This window comes from Protopterus annectens, chromosome 2.part0 (assembly GCF_019279795.1).
Source record: "Protopterus annectens isolate FY-2018-M chromosome 2.part0, PAN1.0, whole genome shotgun sequence".
In the NCBI taxonomy this organism is placed as follows: Eukaryota; Metazoa; Chordata; order Ceratodontiformes; family Protopteridae; genus Protopterus; species Protopterus annectens.
This window is the reverse complement of record NC_056728.1, coordinates 70,635,746-70,658,860: the sequence shown is the minus strand read 5'-3', so window position 1 is coordinate 70,658,860 and position 23,115 is coordinate 70,635,746. Positions and strand designations below refer to the sequence as shown.

Below are 23,115 nucleotides of genomic sequence, written 5' to 3'. Positions count from 1 at the left end.
CTCTAGTGAATCAAAACCACATTGCAAAGTATGTTTTCCAACTTGTTCAGCAGAATGCATTAAATCCTGCAAATCCTTATTTTCAGCACAGTCAGAAATCAACATCATTTTCTGTTTAAACAATTCAATAATATGCTACTTTAACATATGAACCTGGCAGTTTAAGGCCCTAATGGCCAACGTTACAGAAGTGTATACCTTCTTACCCCATCTATCCAGCGCCCTGGAGTCTCTATCAGAGGGGGTTGGATTTTTTGGCAGTAGTAGCCTTAATGCCCCTGGGTTCCTGTGAAATGGACTCCGGATCCACAGTAGGATTTTTAAAAAGGAACTTGTGAGAGTAAGGAACCCAGTAATATCTATCAGGTTTTCTGGGAGCAGGAGGTAAAGAGTCAGAGGCCAAGCTAGATTCCCAAAAGGCATCATTAACAATGTCTAGTACAGGAGGGATAGCTAAAGGCCTGTGCTGGGGCAGGAGTAAGAAATCCCTAAGCCTCTTTTTAGAATCAGAGTAATCCTGGCTTTCCCAGCGAAAGTGCTCCCTTAGAGTATGCAGGATTTCACCAAAAGAGAAATCCTCTGGGGAGGGAAGCAGAGGGAATAGAGTCCTCTTCATCAGAATCCTCATATGTAGATAAGGGTACATCCTGGTCATCAGAAGAGACAGAAATTTCAGAATCCTGCTCAGAAGTATCATAAACAAATTCAGTCCTAGGTCTCTTAGAGGGAGAAGGTTGGCTTCCCCTTATTAAAGTTATAAGGTCTTCAGCTATTCTTATCATTTGTTTTTTAGGCATTGAGGCCTGACCATGTGGTCTGGGCGTCGGTTTTCTAGGCATGGTTCGAGTTTTAGGCCTTGAAGAAGAAGATGGCGTTGGTTTAATATGCAAATAAGTAGGCCTGAATACACCCTCAAAAGCTGGTGCCTGCACAGCGGCTCCGGACCCATCCAAGGTAGAGACATCGGCAGGTTCCACAGTTAAAGCATCTCATGACATACCGGACTCCGAATGGGTCTCAGTAGAAGCCTGCGAATCTGAAGTAGCAGGTATCAGGGGCTGCGAAAGCAACTCACTGAGTACCGGTGAACTGGCGACTGGCTTAGGAGAAGCATCGTCGGCAGCTTTGGACCTAGGCAGCCTGTCTCTGTCTTTATCTTTGCGTTTTTTCAGAATGTTGGTAGTCGGATGGCTTACCGAAGACATATCTGGATAATTGAACAGAATATCAAAATATTTAGAAGCATAAATATACCGATGACGAATAGTTCATTGCTTAAATAAGGCACAAAACCGACAGCGAGGTACATCGTGGTCAGGGCCTAGGCAAGGAATACAGTATGAATAAAAATCTTTGTGAGGTATTTGCTTTCCACAAGAAATACAATTATTGACTTTTACTGACATTGGTTTAGAGCAAGAAAAAGTTTCCCCAACGGGGTACTCCGCTTTAGTTGAAGACATGGTTCTGAAACTCGAAAACGAAAATTTCAGGAGTAGGCAGAACAGCACTTGCACACTGTTAATGCTTCAGGCACCGCACGGCAAGAAAGACTGATGTAATGGCGTCTGCTACATGCTTTATACCCCTGACTACCTGACGTCACGGAAGATGAGACAGCAACCGACACAGGACCCAAGACTTTGATAATCAGGCCGACTGAGGGATACTGCAAGCAGATAACCCAAATGTGATGACTGCAACAGTGAAACACGAAGAACATCAATGTGCTCCTGCAACTATTACAAGCCGCTTACTACAAGTAACTTGCTGCAGTTATTCACACACTGAGTGCTTTCTCTATCCTAGGTACAGACATCAAGAATGTACATAGGATACAGCAAAACATTCAACAAAGAAAGACCAACATGAAGAGTACAGAAATTTTAGAAAATACTTATGCACCAGTTATACAGGGCTGAATCGGTGGGGTCAAACAAGTCAGTTCCAGGGTCAAAGGCTGCATGATGCCTGTATCAAAAATAAAACTACTGATGGGCAACAAGAAACATTTTAAAACGAGCAAGTAAAACCAAAAATGGTTAAGTGTTACACTAAGCAGTTCTTAAAACAATTCACAGGTAACAGCTGGTCCTCTTACACACAACTGCATTAAATCATTAAATTTACTGACAAAAGTAGACAACATGAATGTGGCAGTTGCCTGGAAGCAAAACTCTTCAGGCATAACAAGTAGTAATACTAATAAAGATTATCCAGAAAATATGGAAACTGCACATAAATGTTTGGACAACAATGGTGCTTTACAGTACAAAATGCAGAATGCATGTACATCATTCTCTAGGAAAGAAGGTAGCTGTTGTATTAGTCAAGAAACATTCAGTGTCTTTACATCTGTAAACATTAAAGTTGAAGCAGAGAAGACTGGATTATCTGCTTTAACCAAATGTGTGGCAGAAAGATTTCAGCAAACAAACATGTTGGCCATTCTTTCTAAAAGACCAAAGATGACCTCAGTTTTAAGGAGGTAGGGCAGCAGTGTCAAGTTAACGGTAATCTGATAACACAAACACAAGTATACAACAGAAACACAAGGATGAAGGTTTTTAAAGCTGTACACTACGTATTAGTTTTGGTTACCTTAGCAGAAAGGTTTTGACTAAATGGCAAGGTCCATCCAAAATAGAGAAAATGATAAACTATGGAGATAAGACATAGTGATAGGAGATGACTAGAACAAATACATCACTATTCTGAATTTGTAAAAAAAAGCACAGACCTCTGTAGTTATGTTAGCAATAGGGATTACTTAATCTGAGAAAGAAAGCTAACCTCTGTGCCTGTGGATCGTGTAAATGCACCCAAACTAAGCAACAGGCAAGAACTAAAAGTTTCTGTTAAACAGCAAGATCATTTTAGAACTGCCTGGCAGAGTAAATCCAATTCAAAACTGTGGTAAGAGTATTTGAGAAGAAAAGGTTAGCGTTATACTTGAACAGCATTAGACAAGCCAAAAGAAAGATCATGCAGGAAGTAATAAGGAAAGGGCTAAAAAAGGGGTCACAGGATGAATGCAGTAATACTACATTGCCAGTCCCAGAGTCTGACAGCACGTATAGGTGCTGTGGTGAAGGAGGGAAGCAGAGCAGCACTGGAAAAAATGGCAACAGCCCAGTGAGTGGACTGGAGAGTTTAGCAGAGAAATTAAAATGGACAGAGTTCTGAATACACTGTGTGGACTGCAACCATTCATGTGTAATGTACTGCAATTGGCTTAGCTTGAAATACAACAAAGTCTCAGCCACAGAAACCATCCAACAAGTATGATACAGACAGTTTCAAGATGTGGCAGAAGCAACTGGAGCACAGAATGACAGTTTTCTATAAACAGAATAACAGTGAAAATCATGGCTGTAAGTATGACTACGGACATGAATAGTACTCACAACAGTGATGTGAAGAATCAGTTGTAAAGAAAGAATAGTTGTGTAAAATCTTACTATTTTAATAAAATAGTATAATGGAATTCATAAACTCAAATGCCCTGGATCAACTTATTCACATCCCCACCAGGGGCAACAATATCCTAGATCTAGTCATTACCAACATGAGTGACCGGTGTTCCACACCTGAAGTCAATGGCTCATTGGTCCGATCCGACCATAAACTAATTACCCTAGATATCCACATCCAGCCCCCCACCTCCCATTAAGGAAACCACGGTAAAAAAATTCTTCAAAGCCAACTTCATGCTTCTTAACACAGAAGTGGTGAACTTCATGATACCCATGCAGATGATTAATATAGTTACGACTACTGAATCCTACACAACTGCACTTTATAAGCACTTACACGAGTGCATGGATCGTGCTATCTCAAACAGAACCAGGATGCTATCCTCCAAAAAAAGAAAGCCAATCTGGTGGTCCCCTGCCATAACAAACTGTACACCAGAAGGAAGAAACTGTTGCAAAAGAGAGTAAATTCCCATGAGTGGAGGAGCTCCCTGGTCAGCCTCAGTAAGAAGCTGCGATCCCTGATAAAATCCTCCAAAGCTAGTTACGAAAACAAAATCACCACTGATTCTAAAGACAACCACAAAGCATTCTATAGCTATGTCAAGAATCTCAATGGCACCACTCAGATCTGTACAGCACAATGGCACTAAATATACAGACCAAACTGATATTGCCAACATCCTGGCAGATAGGTTCAGTGCTAACTTTACCCCCCTCTTACCCCCTAAAGAGACCATTTCTATACCAGAAAAAAGCAAAGTTCCTGTAATCACGGCTGCACAGGCAAAAACCACATTCTCCAAAGCCAAGAACACAGCATCCATGGGACCAGACAATATCCCAGGCTGCGTTCTACATGAACTACAGAACGAACTGGCACACCATCTAAGTACCATGTTTAATCATAGCCTCACCTCAGGCTTTGTGCCCACTGAATGGCACACAGCGACAGTTATCCCACTCCACAAGGGGGGAGCCACCATGGACCCCGGGAACTACTGCCCCATTAGCCTGACAAGCCTGGTCTGCAAGGCCATGGAATGTATCATCATGGAACTTATAAACAAAGACATTGGTAATCTCCAAACTCTGGACCCCACCCAGTTCGGGTTTGTAAAAGGCAGATCATGTCTCCTAAACCTGAAAGACTTCTTTGAAGCAGTCACCAAAGCCGTAGACTAGGTTAAAGTGGTTCACACAGCCTATCTAAATCTTGCCAAAGCTTTCGACACCATCCCCCACTCTGGAATTATAAACTCACTAAACTAGGTATAAATCCCTATGTCACAAGATGGGTTGCCAACTGAACAGAACCCACACTGTGAAAGTAGCAGACTCCAAATCCACCTTCAGACCAGTGACATGTGTAATACCACAGGGTTCTGTCCTGGGTCCTCTCCTGTTTAGTATCTACTTCTCTGAAGTGCAGGCTAACACAGAAGGTCTTTGGCTAACGATGTTCGCAGATGACTGCAAACTAGGAGCCATAATCGAAACTCCTAATGATGTGGACATCCGTCACTGAGACAGATGCCTGGTGTCAAAGCCATGGCCTCAAGCTCAATGCCAAAAAGTGCATTGTCATCCCCTTTGGTAAAAACTCTGTACCCATGAACTACAACATAGGCAATAGTATACTTAACATTGAAGGTGAGATAAGAGACCTTGAGACACAGGTGGACAGTAGTCTCTCCTTTGATAATCCCATCGCCACAGTGGTCAGGAAATCCTTCTATGTGGCACACTTCATCACAAAAGGTTTCTCATCCAGAAAAAAAGAGGTCATTGTTCCCCTCTATTCATCACTCATTAGACCCATTATAAAGTACAATGCCCCTTCTGGTATCTACAACTGGAAAGGCCGCAGAAATACCTCACAAAGAGGATTACCAGCCTCAAACAGATGCCCTACGCAGACAGTCTTAAAAAACTCAAACTTTACTCCGTCGCATATCGCCTACTCAGAGGTGATCTCTGCCTAACATACAAAGCTGTGTCAAACCCAGAGCTGTTGGACATGCTCCACTTAAAGAAATCCCTCCGAGCTACACGCTCTAGGGAACTAAACCTTGTCACCACACTAAACAGAACATGCTGGAGGGATAGATTCCTGTCCCAGAGACTTCCCATACTCTGGAATAAACTACCTATCTATATCAAACAAAGCTCCTCATTAGCACTCAAGAAAAATCTTGATGATTGGATGGGAAATAGGAAATTCATCCCGGGGATCACTTCTGTGGCTCTGCTCGACAGTGGCACAGGAAAATAATTTTCTTGGGTGGCAAAAGCCAGGGTACCTTTTTGGCTGGGCTTGTATAGGCCCTAGGGCTGATAGCCTAGTACCTACCTATGAACCTATAACCATACATGTCCTCCTCTTCTGTGTTGCAGTATTATTTACATACTGGTTGTATTCCGCCAGTTGACCTGACGTCTGGCCTGTATACAAAAGCTTATTGCCACTGCCAGTATGTGGGACATCATATGAAGTCACTGAGAACGTCAGCCACAAAAGGGACATCCGCACGTACCACCCTCAGAATAAGGTAGCCCCCATGAGGAATGTAATCCAATGCCACAACACAAGGAGTCACCCTAGGAAAGAACAAGTAGTAGGAAGAAGGCGGGAAGGATAGAATACTGCAGCACAGAAGAGAAGGACATCTACGGTTATGGTAAGATTTTACACAACTATACTATGTCCTTCTATTCAATCTTGCAGTACTCTTTACATATGGAAGAGTGCAAAAGCTCAAAAGGAGCCCAGGGAGGAGTAGAGGAAGACAATGCAGTGGCATTTTTCACAAATCCATGCAGAATTGCCCTAGCAAATCCAGCCCTGGATCTGGAGACAGTGTCTAGCTTGTAATGTTTTGTAAAAGTATGAATAAACAACCAAGCAGCAGCTTCCAAAATGGAAACAGCATCTAGACCTTTGAGAAAGGCCCCTGAGGAGGCTACAGATCTGGTAGAAGTGGCCTTAACAGAAGATAAGGATTTCTCATGAAAGTCATAGCAAAACACAATGACCTTAGAGATCAAAGAAAAGACAGTTTGTTTGTAAACAGGTAAACCCAGAGCCCTGGTATGAAAGAACACCGAGCTGATCAGACTTCCTGACAGACTTTGTTTTGTTAAGATAAAATTGGAGCTGTCTATGCACATCCAAGGAATCCAAAACACACTCACTAGGAGATTGAGGTGAGGGAAAGAAAGTGGGCAAATGAATGGACCGATTAAGCAACAATGACAACTCATTAACACTCTGAGCATGAAAGATGATTACTTCTCAAGGATACTCTGTTCTTGTGAAAAACCAAAGGGGGGGCAAAGCCATCAATGCCTGAATCCCAGAGGCTCTTCTAAAAGAAATTAAAGCTAATAGTACTCTGTTTAGAGGGGAGGCAAAGAGGTTCATTTTTAGAATACCCCACTGGTAAACAAGATCCAGGAACATCTCCCTGGGAAGCATCTACTCGTAGGATTGTGTCATGGATCTGCTTAATGAGTCTGCCAGTGAGTTCTGAGCAGAGGTAAGGTAAACAGCAGAAGATTCACTTGGTACTGGATAGCCTGTTCCCATACTATGATAGTTAAACGACAAAGAAGGTAAGAATTTGTGCCCCCATGCTTATGTACCAAAAGACTGTAGTACTGTCAGTAAGGATCCTGAGTGGTCCTGGCAAGAACAGAGGATGAAAAGTCTGCAAGGCCAGAATCTAAGCCCTCATCTCTCTGATGATGATGTGCTCCCTCTGTTGAGAAGGAGACCATAGATCCTGAACATTCTTGGAAGTAAAAGTTGCTCCCCAACCTAAGTCTGAGAATCTGTAAAGAGCTGCTGAGCTGGCTGGGGTACTTGAAGTGGAAGGCCAGGGTTCTGACTGAGTTGCTGCATCCACCAACACAACTATGTTTTCAAGCAGGAAAGAAGAGGACTCAAAACACCTAAAGGATGAGCATGCTGAGACCAAGTGGTCTTTAGAAACCACTAGAACTTTCTCGTGTGTAATTTTGCAAAAGGAAGCATGAAGATTGTGGAAGCAATAAACCCCAGTAGTCTCAGAAATTCCCTGGCCGTGATGGAAGAAAGAGACAGATGGGACTCCATGAAACCCTTTAGAAAGAGGACTTTCTCTAAAGGCAGGAAAACCATCATCAAGTCTGTCAGGAACCTGCACCCTAGGAAAATGAGATCATGGGTAGGGATTAGACATGACTTTTTGAAATGTGTTTAGAATCCTAGGCCCTGCAGAAAGGGAACAGCTAGGGCCAGGTGTTGTTTTAATAGATCTGGGCTGCTGGCAGGAAAGAGCAGATCATCCAAGTAGGGGTAAACCTGCAGCACTTTTACTCTTAGGTAGGGAATGACTGGGGGTAGGCACTTTGTGAATACTCTTGGACCATTGGAAAGACCAAAAGGCAAGGCAGAGAACTGAAAGTGCATAGAACCCACCGAGAAACACAAACATTTCCTGTACAGAGGCTGTTTATAGGGATATGCAGGTAGGCATCCTTGAGATCCAGGGAGGCTAGGAAGGAATGAGCAGGTACCAGGGGAAGAATAGATTGCAGATATATCATCCTGAAAGAAGCCAACACCAGGAAGGTATTTAAATGGGAGAGGTCTAGAACAGGCCTCCAAGGGCCATCTTTTCTTGGCACAAGAAATATCCTGGAGTAGCACCCCTTTTCCTGTTGGTCTGTAGGAGCAGCCTGGATGTTGCCTTGGTCTGAGAGCTGAGTAAGCAACAGGGGTAATAGATGATGTTGGCTGGATGGTGGATGAGGTAACCCCTGGAAGGGAAGAAGATATCCGTTTTGAAGGATGGAAATAACCTAGGAGTCCTGACTGATCTCTATCCAGTTTGAAAGGGAAAGAGAGGTGAAGAGATAAAGGAGTATGACTTGGAAGAAGGACTTGGTCATAACAGTGAACTTGGGCTGGGCTGAAAGGGCTGTTGAGGAACAGGGGCAGAAGCAACAAACTGACTGTGGTGGTCTCCTGGAACACTTCTTTGGCCTATGTCCAGATGAGACAGAAGTGGAGGAGCAAGCAGGCCTTCTAACAAATGAAGTTTTAGCATGGAAATTCCTATGGAATTTAGGGACTGGGGAAACAAGCAAGTGTTCCAAATCCTGGAGCTCCTTACTCTTTTCTTTCAAGGATTTAAAAAGTTCTGCTGCTGCTTTGTCAAATAGCGCAGAATTATCCAAAGGAGTATCAAGCAATTTGGCCTTCATGTATCAGGAAGTGACTGAAGTTGTAACCAAGAATGCCTTCTGAGTACAGAGGCAGACGCTGCTGCCCTGGAAGATGCATCCACAGCATCATAACTACATTTGATGGAATATCTTGCTACCTGGGAGGAAGCAGACAAGAGTAGGAATCTGTGCTTTAGCCTCTGAATCAGATAACTGAGAATGAGTCTGGGAGGCCTAAGAAAGTACAGCCAGAGAGTACCTAGACATGTGTGCCTGGTAATTAATAGCTCTAACTGCCATGGTAGAAGTAGTATAAATCTTCCTCCCTAATCTTTCCAAAATCTTGCTTTCTTTGTCAAGGAGGCAGCTTTGCAGAAGGTGACATACGAGAAGATTTGTCAGAAGTAATGAAGACCACAGCAGGGTCAGCAGAGGGACATTTAAAAAGAAACTTACATTCTGTCAGGCCTTTTAGGGGCAAGGGGCTGGGGCCTGAGAATCTGGGTTTTTAGAGGATGATGCAAAAGCATCTAAAAAGCTGGAAAAACTGGTGGGACTGCTGAGGGAGTACGGGCTTCCAAATGGAGAAAGTCACAGAATCTTTTTTGCTTCTATGAAATTTCAGAAGAATCCCATTTAAAGAATTCCCTCATCTTATTAATAATTTTCCCACAGGGGAATCTCACCCATTAGACTCCTCCTCTGGAAAGGCATATTCCAGAGGGAAAGGAATCCGGGAAGAGTACACCAAGGAATCTTCATCTGAAGAGGAGTCCTTAGAGTCTGAATCAGGAATCTGATACTCAGCAGCCTGCACAGAAGGGGACACACGAGACCCAGATAGCAACACTGGAGGTGAGGAAAAGGTAGGCAATGGCAGAGTAGAAGCAGAAGCTGCAAGCCTCAAAGCCATCAAGACTTTAATGGGACCCTGCAAAAGGGCATTCCAGTCCCACGGAGGGGTGGAAGGGACAGTGGAACGTTTTTCTTCTGCTTCTTCTTAACACATTTGTCTTGATGAGGAGAATGCCCCGAGGCAGCTGTTACGTCCGAGACTTCTTTAGATGGAGGTAGGAGCGGTTCCAGAGTCCTCCAGAACCACAAGCTGTGGTTCCAAGTTGTCCAAACCAGATATCTGCATGACCTTAGCCGTGCTAAGATCCACCCCCCCTGATAGCTTCCCCTGAGACACCAACTGAAGAAACAGATTCTACTGCTGAATGTACCCCCGGGTTTTCACTAACCTCAAGGGGCATGTTGGATTGGAGGGAGTGGGCGCAGCCAAAGAGGATTCAGGCCTAACTTTGCTAACCTTCCTCTTCAAAGACGGCTCAGCCGAAGGACTCCTGGAACCCTAAATTGTGTCCCTAGCTAGATGTTTAAGTCCCTGATTTTCTAGGTAAAGATTTAAAGCTGACAGATGACTAATCAACATCTTAGGCACAAAGGCCTGACAGACTAAACAGGAATGATGGTCATGATTAGGCCATAAACAAAACAAGCAAAGCTCATGACTATCCTTATGTGGAATTTGCCTTCCACACCTACATCTACCCTTCCTGGGTGACATTAACAACAAGAGGCAGTAGCAAGAAAAGAAATGCCCTATGGGGTACTTATCTGAATCTGGAAGGTGAACCAACAATATCTGATAGCAGAAGTTCTGAGGATGGTATGTGCTGATGTTCTCAGTGACTTCATGCGACATCACACGTACTGGCAGTGGCAATAAGCTTTTGTATACAGGCCAGATGTCGGGTCGACTGGCGGAATACAACCCATACGTAAAGAATACTGCAACATTGAATATAGAAGGACATAGTGATACTTTTTAGCTGCATTAAGAGTTTTAAGTTGGACCTATTAATGTAACATGAGCTGGATGTATTAGAAAGAGTAGGAATGTTCAATGATTTTCTCTGCGTGTAATAAAGTAGGGCTGAAGAAAGCCTGGGCAGAAGGCAGCTGCTCTTTGTGAAAAGGACTGGGAGTCAAGAGCAGCAGCTCTAGAAGACCGTCACAATTACAGCGAAGAAAGGCCTTGGAGAAGCTGTAGGGAGAAAAAGAGAGACTGCAACACAGCACTATAAGTCTGAGTCAGAGGCATTTGCTGAACATTTTCTTAAACCACAAGACTTTGTTTTACTTGGAAGAACCTGTTTTATTTCCATTTCTACAAATTAAACAGTACTATTTTTTTTTTTTATAAAGACTGGCAGTCCCAGCCACATTATTCCTCCATAATGCACACAGATATGTCACGTATGTTGACTGACAAAGCTCGTTTAAAGGTGAAAGCGCTCATTTGTTTGTTTTTCAATAAAGAATTTTTGACTTCTAAACAAGTTACAACTGCTTGATTACTCTGTAGTCTCAACTGAGTTTTTCTACAGTGCATAGGTCTTTTTTCCCGATTTTTTTTTTTTTTTTTTAGGATTTTCAACCAGCAAATTTCTGCTCAAAAGTACCAGTTTTTCCCTATGGTATATTGTTTTCCCTTATGGGAGGAAGACATCTTACCTCCCTAAGGCTGGAAAAATATTGAGCAACAATATAAGAATCTGTGTTTTTCTTTTTTGTATGTATCTACCTACCTATATGCAGTGTATAATAAAAGTGTACACACCCCTTTTAAAATGCCAAGTTTTTGTGATATAAAAAAATGAGAGCACAATAAATAATTTCAGAACTTTTCCCACCTTTAATGTGACCTATAACCTATACAATTCAATTGAAAAACAAACAAATCTGTTAGGGAAAAAATATAAAAAATAAAAAACGTACAATAAGCTGGTTGCATAAGTGTGCACACCCTTTAACACTTTGTTGAAGCACTTTTTGATTTAATTACACCATTCAGTCTTCTTGTGTACACACCTGCCATCAATTAAAGAGACTCTAATTAACCCCAAATAAAGTTCAGCTGTCCTAGTAGGATTTTCCTGACATTTACTCAGTTGCCTGCTAAAGCAAAAGCCATGGTTTGCAGAGAGCTTACAAAGCATCAAAGGGTTCTCATTGTTGAAATGTTATCTGTCACGAGAAGGGTACAAAAAAATTTCCACAGCATTGGATATACCATGGAACACAGTGAAGACAGTCATCAAAAAGTGGAGAAAATATGGGACAACAGTGATGTTGAAAAGAACTGAATGTCCCTCCAAACTGGTCAGGGAGGCTGCCAAGAGACGTACAGCAACACTGAAGGAGCTGCAGGAACTTATGGCAACTACTGGTTGTACACTACATGTGACAACAATCTTATGTATTCTCCATACGTCTGGACTATGGGGTAGGGCTGTAAGGCGGAAGTCTTTTCTTACACAAAAAAAAAACATCCAGGTACAGTTAAAATTTGCAAAACAATACATCAAGTCTCCCAAAAGCATGTGGGAAAATGTGTTATGGTCTGATGAGACCAAGGTTGAACTTTTTGGCCACAATTCCAAAAGGTACGTTTTGTGCAAAAACACACTTCAGATCAGCAAAAGAATACCATTCCCCACAGTGAAGCATGGTGGTGGCCGTATCATGCTTTGGGGTTGCTTTTCTTCAGCTGGAACTGGGGCTTTAGTCAAGGTGGAGGGAATTATGAACAGTTCCAAATACCAGTCACTTTTGACAGAAAACCTTCAGGTGTCTCCTAGAAAGTTGAAGATGAAGAGCGAAATGGCCCAGCCAGAGCCCAGACCTAAATCCAATAGAAAATCTGTTGGGTGACCTGAAGACGGCTGTGCAAAGAGATGCCCTCGCAATCTGACAGATTTGTAGATCTTTTGCACGGATGAGTGGGCAAATATTGCCAAGTCAATATGAGCCATGCTGATAAAACTCAAGAAGACTGAATGCTGTAATTAAATCAAAAGGTACTTCAACAAAGTATTAGTTTAAGAGTGTGCACACTTATGCAACCAGCTTATTGTATGTTTATTTTTTATATTTTTTCTTTTAAGAGATTTGTTTTTCAACTGAACTGTACATGTTATGGGTCACATTAAAGGTGGGTTTTGAAATTATTTATTGTGGTCTTACTTTTTTTGTATCACAAAACCCTGACATTTTAACAGGGGTGCGTACACTTTTTACATCCACTGTGTATAAATAAATAAATATATATATATATATATATATATATATATATATATATATATATATATATATATATATATATTTGTGTGTGTATACACACACACACACACACACACACACACACACACACACACACACACACACATCAAACAAATCAAAGACAAAATATGATGGAAGCTGCAAAACAGCCCTCTTTCGTGACATGGAATTCCAAAACATGCTGCTATCAACTTTTCCTCTAAAGTAATGCAGCCAGCAACATAAGACAATAATTAAGCAATTACTGTGTCTGGTTTTTGTCTGTACTACTGGCAGTTGAGTGGTATTCCTGCCCAAGGATTGGGAAAGTCAAATTACACACTGCAATCTAAGAGACAAGGAATCACAGAGAAGTTTAGTATGTTATTCAATTTACCACATTTTCAAAATGTGACTGCATAATTCAAATACATGCATGCCTGTAGTGCTTTATAAAGCACAATTTACAATGGAGTTCATAAAAAAAATGAAAACATAAAAAATAATCCCATCAGAAGACATTATACTTAAGCATGTGTGTGTGGGGTTAGAACATTATAACTTGCTAAAAATGCACCTACCTTGTGGCTTATGTGATGACTGATGCCTTGAAACCTTGTTGGCTGCTTCAATTGTGCCTCCAGTTTTTGGATCTCCTGCTGAAATTCATCTCTTTCATGTTCACGATCTGCAGATTGTTCCTGTAGAAATGTAGATGCCAGGACAAATACTGTAACTGAAATACAATGACTAATACATGCAAGTTCTGAAATCATGTAATGTTGAAAATGATTGTCTAAGGAGGGCAGTGACAGACATCAAACAATATTCTGAACAAATAAAAATAAATAAAACTAGGTACATAATAAATTAATAAAAGCAGAAGTGTAACAGACATACCCTAGTTCCTAGAATGCTCTACCTCTACCCTCTGTAGGAGACAATTTGATGGATTATGTTTCTTTCTCAGCTATTAACAGACTTCATACAACTATAACGAGAAAATGTCATACAGAACACATCTGCCTAGAAAGTGCAGCTGTACGAAGCAATCACCAAAACAGCAGACATAGAAATAACACCTGGGATTCAGAAAAAATCCTACTACTCAGGTAAATTACCTTCTGCAGGTAGGTCAATTTACATGATGAATGGAAAATGAGATTCAGAAATGGCTATGGCAGACATGAGGAGGACCTCATTTTACTGTCTCATTACAATGTCGCTGAATCACACTTTTGTATCATTAATGTTTGTAGACCTTTGACGGCACTAGTGTTTACAATGTCAGCCCCAGCATTGTGTTGGCACAGGCTCCCCCTACACTCATACACACCTGTTCAACATTAAATAACACTCATCACACACTATCAGACCTTATGCATACAGTCATCCACATGCACGCTCCAACACACATAAGTTATTGATTCTTTGCCTGTTGTGACTGCCTAAGCAGACACACAAACTTCCAACATATTCATACTCCTACAAACGCACACACATACTAAGACATCTCCTCTGAACATGTCTGAATTTAGATGCATTGTGACTGCTTTTATTGGAATCAATGGGTGACGGACATCTTTTGATGGTGTTACATTTTTTCTTCACCCATGGAAATTTATGCAGCCTAGGGATATTCTGAATGGCCTGTCAGTGTAAATTTGGATCAGGCATCCCCAGGGACAGCACATGGCTAATTAGCTCTGACCGCTTCTCAGAGCAGACACATTAATTTCACTGGAGGCAAAAATCTTGCGCACAAAGACATCAAGAACACACATTATATCCACTACACACAGATCAACCTATGCTGAGGCACTAAAAAGTAATTTTCCCAAACCTCAAAGATCTCCCACACCTATAAATGGTAACAGTTACCCTCAGCAATCTCTAAAGCATTCACCAAAATCAACACTGAACACCACACTCATTCTTACACCCAGTGGAGCCCAAAGAGCAAAGCTCATGAGGCAAACCAACACATTACCCAGGACTCTTGCTGTATGGGACTCCATTATATGACACACACATACTCCACTCACCAGACTGAACAAGGAGAGGATAATGGTCAGTTGCTTAATTGGAGCCAGGATCTGCCAAGTTACAGAAGCACTCAAGTCACTACACCTAGGTACCAGTATGATTCTATCATGGTCCATGTGGGAGTTAATGACCTGAGGAGTATTTCCCTGAACTATATGAAGACAGACATTACTGATCTCTCTGAAAGTGTGTCTCAGGCAGGCAAGTGTATTGGATACTGCAGCATTATACCTTCACCAAGGATGATGCCACAGTATGAATTAAAAGATTACAGGCATCAATAATTGGCTAAGTTTCTGACGTCTTTCCAGGGAGATTCAATATTTGTCAGCATGGCAGGACATGGTTAACAGACCATATTGCTTTGCAAAGGATGGTCTGCACCTGTCTCCCCTACACTTCCGAATTTTGGCTATAACATTATCCACCCTCTCAGAGCCTTTTTTTATTTAATGGCAAATTGACAAACCTACTGACACAGCAAATAAAACCCAAATAAATCAAAAAGTCTTCCTATTCAATGCTAGGAGACTGAACAAGAAACTCTACACCCTGCAAGCTCTCCTCACTCTGGAGAATATAGATATCTATCCCATTACTGAGACACTGTTTAAATCTGCAAAAAGTACTCTGACAGTGGAATGCTTCAGTGACTTCCATGGATTTAGACCATCAGCGGCATGGACAGGGACAAAACTTTGAGTTGTCTCAATCTATATTAGCAACAAGCATAACTGTACGTTAGTTAAACAGGATGATGAACTGAAACTTATCCACGTGCAAATCACCAGAGTCAAAATCCCATACCATATCCTAGCAAGCTATAGCTTACCATCTATGTCCCTAGAATCCCATAGCTTGTACCAAGACCTACTGGAGACATTCACCATTAAACTAAATACCCTACTCATGAGAGACTAACTATCCTTCTATAGACTGGGAAACACGCACACTGCCTCATAGTTGGAAGCACAATGATTCCTGGAATTTATTAACACAAATACCTTTGACCAGACAGTGTGCGCACACACATACACCAGAGGTACAAACGTACTGAACCTGGTGCTCACCAATATTGGAGAGAGCTGCATCCCCTCACCACCCCCAGCGTCACTTCCTCACTGATGAAGTTGCTCCACAAAGCTGTCTCCTCCTAAATAAAATCCACCTGGTAACCCCAGCAAACCCTACAACAGTTAGCAACTATTCCAAAACAAATTCCACCCTATTAAGTGATAGTTTAGCAAAACTAAGTGTCCCTCCCAACCCACATTTCACAGCAACCTTTGTGGAACTGTTCACAGAGACCCTGTACAGCCATGTAAAAAACTGAATAGAGCCTGGTATACCTACAAGAAGTGAGCGCAAAACAAACTCTATAACAAACCACTAAAAAAGTCATGGCTAAACTCAAGAGGAGAAACTCTCATAATGATAGTCCTATTAGTTTCCCATTTTTTTTACAAAGCTCCAAAGTCCAAACAAGGCCAATTACAAGGTCAAGACAGCCTCACAGGCTAAAGACAACTACAAGGCAACCTACAGCTATGTCCGAAACTTCAAAGGCAGTGCACATCAATATGTGAGACTGGTGGTCAGTGGTGCCACCTTCACTGAGCAGATCTACTTTACATTACCAAAAGTCCATTAATGCCGAAGATAAATTTGCCAAGATGAAAATAATGAAACTTAAAATGCCGAATTGCATTGTTTTTCCCAGGGCAAGTAAACACTTGCCCAAAACTCCCCACACCCCCTCTAACTACATATACCAACTTCCAGATCACACTACAGTGAGGAAAAGGGCATTATTCCCCACACTGGGCAAGTGTTTACTTGCCCTGGGAAAAACTATGTAGTTCAGAAGTTTAAGTTTTATTTTCATCTTGGCAAATTCATCTTTGGCATTATGTACTTTTGGTAACAAAGTAGACCCCACTGAGCAGAACAAAGTGAATTTGATAGCAGAGAAATTCAGCTCAAACTCCTCCCCCTCACTCCCCCTGCCTATCTCCACGAGATGCCAACTAGCATAATCCTCACCCCCCCCCCCCCACAAAAAATGATTAAAAGGGTGCAGTTCCTGGAGGTGCGTGCTAAGACCCAAAACACAGCCTCAATGGGTCCAACAAAAAAGCAGGATGCATCGTAAATAGCTGGAAACATGACCTATCAGGACCACTTGAGTCACTTTTTAACTACAGCTTTCTATCACAAGAATGGAGGACTGCAACTGCTATCCCATTTCACAAGGGTGGACTATCAACCAACCCCAGAAACTACAGACCTATTAGTCTGACATGCAAAGTCATGGAACGAATTATCATGGAAGGAACTAAGACAGACAACCTTCAGCCACTGGACTGAAGCCAGTTTAGCTTTGTCAGAGGAAGATTAAACCTGGTGGACTTCTTTGAGAAGATCATGGTCATGGATAACTGTAAACTCAATGAACTGGGCAGAATCCCCTAAATAGCTTGCTGGATTGCTAGCTGGCCCATAGACAAGACCCAGGAAGTCAGGGTTGGTGATACCACCTCCACTAAGAGACAAGTCAACAGTGGGTTACCACAGGGCTCCATGCTGGGACTATTTACATCTATTTCTTGGCGGTAAAGGCTAATGTCAAGGACCTTTGTCTAACAACATTTGCAGATGACTGTAAACTGTGAGCTATCACAGATTCCCCATGACACAAACATCTTACAAGAGGGTCTAACACAGACAAATGACTGGTGCTCAAGTCACAGGCAAACTCAATGCCAAGAAATGCATTATAGTGCTTTTTGGGAAAACTGCCAGTCTAATTATCCATCAATAAAACACACCTAAGAGTTGACACAGTAGTCAGGAATTTATTTTATTTAACATTTGTTTACTGGAAAAGTCTGACTTGGAATGAAGCCAATTTTCAATGGAGGCCTGGGGAAAACACTCCAGGTGCATGTCTTTGTACTGTGGGAGGAAACTGGAGCACCCGGAAGAAACCCACACGAATGCAGGGAGGACATGCAGACTCCACACAGAAGGCACCCCAGCCAAGAATCAAACTGGAGAACCTTTTGCAGTGAGGCGACAATGCTACCACTACACCACTGCACCGTTTCTAGGAACGTATATAGATAGTAATCTAGCCTTTCACAAACTGTAGCCAAGGTAGTACGATCATCATTCTATGTTGTCTAACATAAGTATAGGTGCTCCATCCAGGTTCAAAGAAGTCATAGTGCCACTTTATTAAGCCCTTATCAGACCCATCACGGAGTATAATGCCCCCTCTGGCATGCACCTGACCAAACATATGCAACAGATGAAATGCCCATAAAGGGTCTTTGCTAGGAGAATCACACACTTTCCTATACAGATCACCTTAAAAGCCCTGTCTCTACACTCAGTTTCCTACAGGTTACTGGGAGGTGATTTATGCCTGGCATACAAGGCACCCCCAGATCCAATTCTGATGAGAACCACTAGATTGAAGGATTTAAATTTTGCTTGTAACATATATAAGACATGTTGGTGGAACAGATGTGTCTCAGGGGATTCTGGAACAGTCTTCACCTATCCAAGTGAAGCAGAATTTATTCCTAACCCTATTTAAGCGCATCTTTGACCAATGGATGGAAATCAGAAATTCACCCTGGGCCTGGCCTCCATGTCTCTGATAGGCAGACACAGACAGCAATGCCTAAATTAACATAGTCCCTCCAGCATAACCTCTAGAAACTTCCTAACATACCCTCTCCTAATAAACACCCATGATACTTACAGATACATCTGGGTTGGATTGCACACCTATGATTACAAAGGACCTGGTGGTTATTAGCCTAGTACATAACTGTGAACCTAAATCTCAAGACTGGAAGTTTTGACATGAAAGTGGCTTGAGAATCCTTTTAGGAAATTATTGCAGGATTTAAAGAAATGTGTACGTATGCTGGCATAGAAATAGATATGGTTGTCACATGTTCCTTGATTACATAGTCTTGATCCCCAGTGAGGGATACAGCAATGTCTGGAGATGGATGGTCCTTTTCTGGGAATTGTTTAATAGCTTTCCTGGAAGGAATAAGAGGTCCCACTGGAATGCAGGTTCAAATGGCTGAAAGTTGTACTTTAACAGAAGGCCAGGCCTTGTTAAAGGAGACCTGGAAAGTATTATAAGACTGTATGGATAGTGGAACAGGGGATGGGGGTATTACTCTCTGCTCATACCAAGCTCTTTTTCACAAATAAGGCTTCTTATCAGTAGTTCTCTTTCCCTAAGAGTATAAATACCTCTATAGAGCTGAAGAAATTATTTGCATTGGTTATCAGGAAGCTCTGAATGCATCATGCAAGACCCATTTTCAGCAGGGGCCTGGAAGAAAAGCTCCAAAAAAAAGTTTAGTGAGATAAAAACATTTAAAGAGTACACATATTTGACTCAACACTGACTAGGTGTCTAGGTGAATACGGAAAGTATAAGTGGTCAAAGGAAAATAAAAAGGAGGACTGCAGTAGAGGAGGTAGTTCACATACACAGTTGTAGAAGAGTGAGAAGAGAAGTACAAGAAGAGAGAAAAAAATCTAAATATTGTTTGAGATCCACAATTCAGTCTAGAAGACTTGAGTGCAAAAGTGGGTGAAGCAGGATTTCAATACTAATCTGAATGATGAAGATTACAGAAAAGGAGAAGTTAAGGATTCACATCAACAGTTATGAAAAGAGCAAAATCCTTTTGTTACTAATGAGAGGAGAAAAACTCTGTGGTTCAAGAGACGGTAGTGCAAGGAAGAAATAATTATCCAGGAGATGAAGAGCAGAAGCAGACCTTAGAGCTAAGATGAGTATGAAGCTGGCTCAAAACTATTTTGAGTTTGAGGCTGAGGGCGGATGGAAACTGGTTCCATACTTTGGCCACATGGCACAAGTACAAGGCTTCACCATGTGCTTTATGGCTTTAGCGTGGTTGGCAAGGTATTTGTCTTCAGAGCAGAGTTCTCTTGTGGGACAGTACCATGTCATTAGCAAGATCAGGGAAGGACATTTGGACAGGTAATTAGACAGCTAAACATTCACATCATCAGTTAAAAGGAAAAGAAATCGTCAAAGGTTATACTTTCTTTTATCACGATTTCTGCTTACAGTCTCAGCTTCAAAAATAACTTCAAGCCCCACAGGGGCATCTGACTGAATTCCACCTGCAGATTAATCTCATTCATCTGCAAGTTTTGAACCAACTAGTGCTACAACCCACAGCATGCTTCAATACTGCTGGAGTATTTTACCATTTAAAGACCTGTTATTGGCCTTCATTGACATCTTATATAAAATTTCCTTGTTCCACTGAGCTGCTGAATCTGGACTTGCTGCTGACCTGTTCCGTCTACTAACTTAACAGTGCACTGATTTGTCACTATTTTGGAGAGTTGATTTCTGCATTTAAATGCCTTATCTCAAGAAACTTGTTACAACAGCTTTGAATACGAGACAGCTTCTGATGCACTTTTGCAGTACAGCAGAGTCCTAACTGAATGATTCAACTTGTATTTAGACATTGACAAGTCTCAAAAAAAAAAAAAAAAGTTACTGGAATATCTGAACCCAGTCCAGTTTTTGCTGTCCTTAATATTTCAAAAACATAACAGGGTTTGTTTCCTTTTCATTAAAACTGAAACTTTCTACCCATGCATATATAAATGAATTTACTCATTGCAGTGCACTGCTAACAAACTTTAACAAATAGTAATATAAGTTTATTTATGTTACATTTGATTAGTGGGAAAGTCCGACTGGGCACAGCCCATTTTCAGAGGAGGCCCGGGGACAAAATCTCCACAAAAAGTGACAGTACATACAACATTAGTAACAGTAAATACAGCATGACACAAAACAGCTACAACATAAGTTACAGTAGATACAGCAAGTCTAACAGCAGATGCATCAGATATGGAACTTAATAATGATATTATTAACATACAACGTATGAGCATTAATTTACATTTGTAAAGGGAAATAATTCTAGATTTATCACACATTCAAGAATAAAAAGAAAAATCATAACACAAATAAGATCACTGTCCAAGAGACAGGCTGAATAATTAATGGAGAGTGTACTTATGATAACAGGAGATCAACCAGGGGTGCTGCATAAGCAGAGCCAAGTGTCGGTTAGATAATTTTTGAGTAGTTTTTTTAAATTGTATGTGGTCAGTGGTTCTAATATTATGGGGGGGGGGTCCAGGTTTTTGAGATATAGGAAGAGTATAAGAGCCTTTTGCAGTGTTATTAGTTTTAGTGACTTATAGTAAAGATTTATTTGATGATCATAGTGTTTTGAGTGTTAGAGTAAGGTTGCAGTAAGCTTTGGAGACCTGCACTTTTTCAGGGTTACAGAGAAATTGTGGGCCATGACTAATTGGTTGTATACAAGAAGCTAAGGTAGTTCAAGCCAGGAGAGTTTTTTGAGGACTAGACAATGATGTCACCTGTGTAATGATCTAGAAGAAAATTTAGCTATTTTGTTATAGCATATATTCAATTTAGCTAAATAGTTTTTGTTGAGGTTGATGAGGAGGGTGAAGCGTACAATTGTTGCTGGCAATGGCAGCTCTTGAGGAGTCTGTAAAATGTTTGGTTTCTGTAAAGGGTGCCCATTTTTTGTGGACTTTAATTGTTTGTGATATATGCAAGTCAAATCTTAATTACCATCTACAATGACTCCTAGTAGTTTGGTGGATGGCTCAGGTGTAATTATTGTGTTGTTATTAGCTGTGATGTAGAACTATGGGGGTAATCTAGTGGTCTGGTAGGTGGAAAGATTATAAGTTTTGTTTTTTGGGGGTTAAGAATAAGTTGAGAGTTAGCCAGCCATGATTCAGTTTCTGTAAAGGCCTGCTGTGTTTTGTCATGAAGTTGATGCATGGTAGGGGCTGCACATATCAATATTGAATCATCTGCATATTGGATAATGGTGACAAGTGATGTGGCTGAGTTGAGGTTATTAGTGAAAATACTGAAGAGGAGAGGGCCAAGTATGCATCCCTGTGGGACCCCAAGGGTAATGGGGAGAAGTGTGGAGAAGTCATATTGCCACTCAACTGCCTGCTGACGACATGTTAAGTATGGAACCATGAGACACATGAACAGTGTATTTTTAGGTCTGAGAGCTGTTAGAAGTTTGTTGTGGGAAGCTGTGTCAAAGGCTTTAGACATACCCAAGAAAACTGGTGAGACTGTTTCCCTCACTCTTGTAATGGTTTATGGGGTTGGTAAAGCTAATTGTACTAAGAGACGGTCTAAATCCATGTTGGGAGATGGCAAGTAAGTTACTGGATGTGATATATCTCATAAATTGGGAATATATACATTTCTCCAGGAGTTTTGAAAGTGGGGATAGGATATCTATGGGGTGATAATTAGTTCAGTTATTTACCACCTTTACGTAGGAGGATAATATAAGAAATTTTCGAGATGCTAGGGACTTAGTTTTTAGAAACTGAACGCTTAATCAGTATTGATATGGGAGAAGATATAACCTCAGCTGCAATTTTTAGGAACTCTGCTGATAAGGTATCAGTTGCAGTTGTAGTTGGTTTAACTTTTTTTTAGGAGGTTTTCTACAGTTTTGGCGAGGATGGGTTGAAATGAGAAGAAAGTATTATTGTTATTTAGATTGTTAGTAGTTTGTACGTTATTTGGGTTATCTCTGGTTAGTGCAAGAATGCTTTTTGTAAAGTATCTGTTAAACTGTTCAGCAGTGGTTTCAGAATTATTTAGTAAGGAGGGGGAGGGGTTGTGGTTTTTCCTGGGATTGAGTATTGTTTTGACAGTACCTCAGAATTTTTATGGCTTATTTTGATACTTAATTTGCATGTTAGTGTAATAGTTCTTTTTGTCTAGCTTGATTTGGTGTTTTACTTTGTTCCGGAGTTGTTGGTAAGTTATATGATCAGGTTGAGTTTTGCTAGGATGCCAGGAGATCCAACCCTTGTCCCTTTGCTTAAGGAAGGCTTCTGTTTCAGTAGTAAGCCATAAGACAGTATTTGCTTTGACACAAACTGTTCTAGGGAGTGCCATACCGTTGAGTACACTGAGGAAAGCATTATTAAAATGTTCAACTACTGCATCTAAGGGTAAAGTCTTAAGTGGCTTCCAGTTGCACCTTTTTCACAACCTATTTTTTTAAATTAGATTATCTATCTATCTATCTATCTATCTATCTATCTCCATAGTTATTTAACTATATTTGTATAGGGCAGAATTAGTATAAAAAGCCATTGTAAAATGTAT

General features: G+C 41.1%; 1 protein-coding gene across 1 annotated transcript in view; it reads right to left on the bottom strand.

The window, feature by feature from the left end:
* PCNT (pericentrin) overlaps positions 1-23,115 on the bottom strand; it is a gene marked incomplete in the record, with an annotated part of 2,997,294 nt that overhangs the window by 1,155,362 nt on the left and 1,818,817 nt on the right. The window contains 1 exon segment of the mRNA XM_044060288.1: positions 13,376-13,495. Coding sequence (XP_043916223.1) covers positions 13,376-13,495 — 120 coding nt within the window.